At 56.2% G+C, this 473-nt stretch overlaps 1 protein-coding gene across 2 annotated transcripts in view; it reads right to left on the reverse strand.

The window, feature by feature from the left end:
* Nucleotides 1-467, reverse strand: part of FZD3 (frizzled class receptor 3) — a 55,656-nt gene extending 55,189 nt beyond the window's left edge. For both annotated transcript variants that reach the window (XM_031064269.1, XM_031064268.1), the window contains exon 1: nucleotides 330-467. In XM_031064269.1, coding sequence (XP_030920129.1) covers nucleotides 330-416 — 87 coding nt within the window. In that variant the 5' untranslated portion in view covers nucleotides 417-467. The remainder of the gene's footprint in view (nucleotides 1-329) is intronic.
* Nucleotides 468-473: the final 6 nt, after the last annotated feature.

The following is a 473-nucleotide window of genomic DNA, read 5'->3' on the forward strand; positions in this document are numbered from 1 at the left end:
CCCCCCCTGACGCCGAAGCAGGCCCCCAGCCACAATTCCAATGGCACTGCCACCCACACCCTGACCCACAGGGTGTCAGGTTGTGTTCTGACTCTGTCAGTGCTGTTTTAGTTTACTGCATTGTTTATTTTATCTTTTATTTTCTTCCCTATTAAAGAACTGTTATTTCCTGCTCCCATATTTTTCCCTGAGAGCCCCTTAATTTAAAATTCATAGCAATTTGGAGGGGTGGGGAGGGTTCACACTCTCCATTTCAGGGGAGGCTCCTGCCTCCCTTAGCAGGCTCCTGTCTTCCCAAACCGAGACACCGACGAGCGAGCGGGCTTTACCTCCATGGCCAGGGCGGCCGTGTGCTGGTCGTAGTGGTTGAGCAGGTTGGGCATGAAGGTGCTGTTGTAGGGCAGGTCCTGGCACATGCGCAGCGCGATGGGCTCGCAGGAGAACAGGCTGTGCGCGCCGCCGGGCCGCGCGCC

This window comes from Geospiza fortis, unplaced genomic scaffold, assembly GCF_000277835.1.
Source record: "Geospiza fortis unplaced genomic scaffold, GeoFor_1.0 scaffold319, whole genome shotgun sequence".
Taxonomy (NCBI): domain Eukaryota; kingdom Metazoa; phylum Chordata; class Aves; order Passeriformes; family Thraupidae; genus Geospiza; species Geospiza fortis.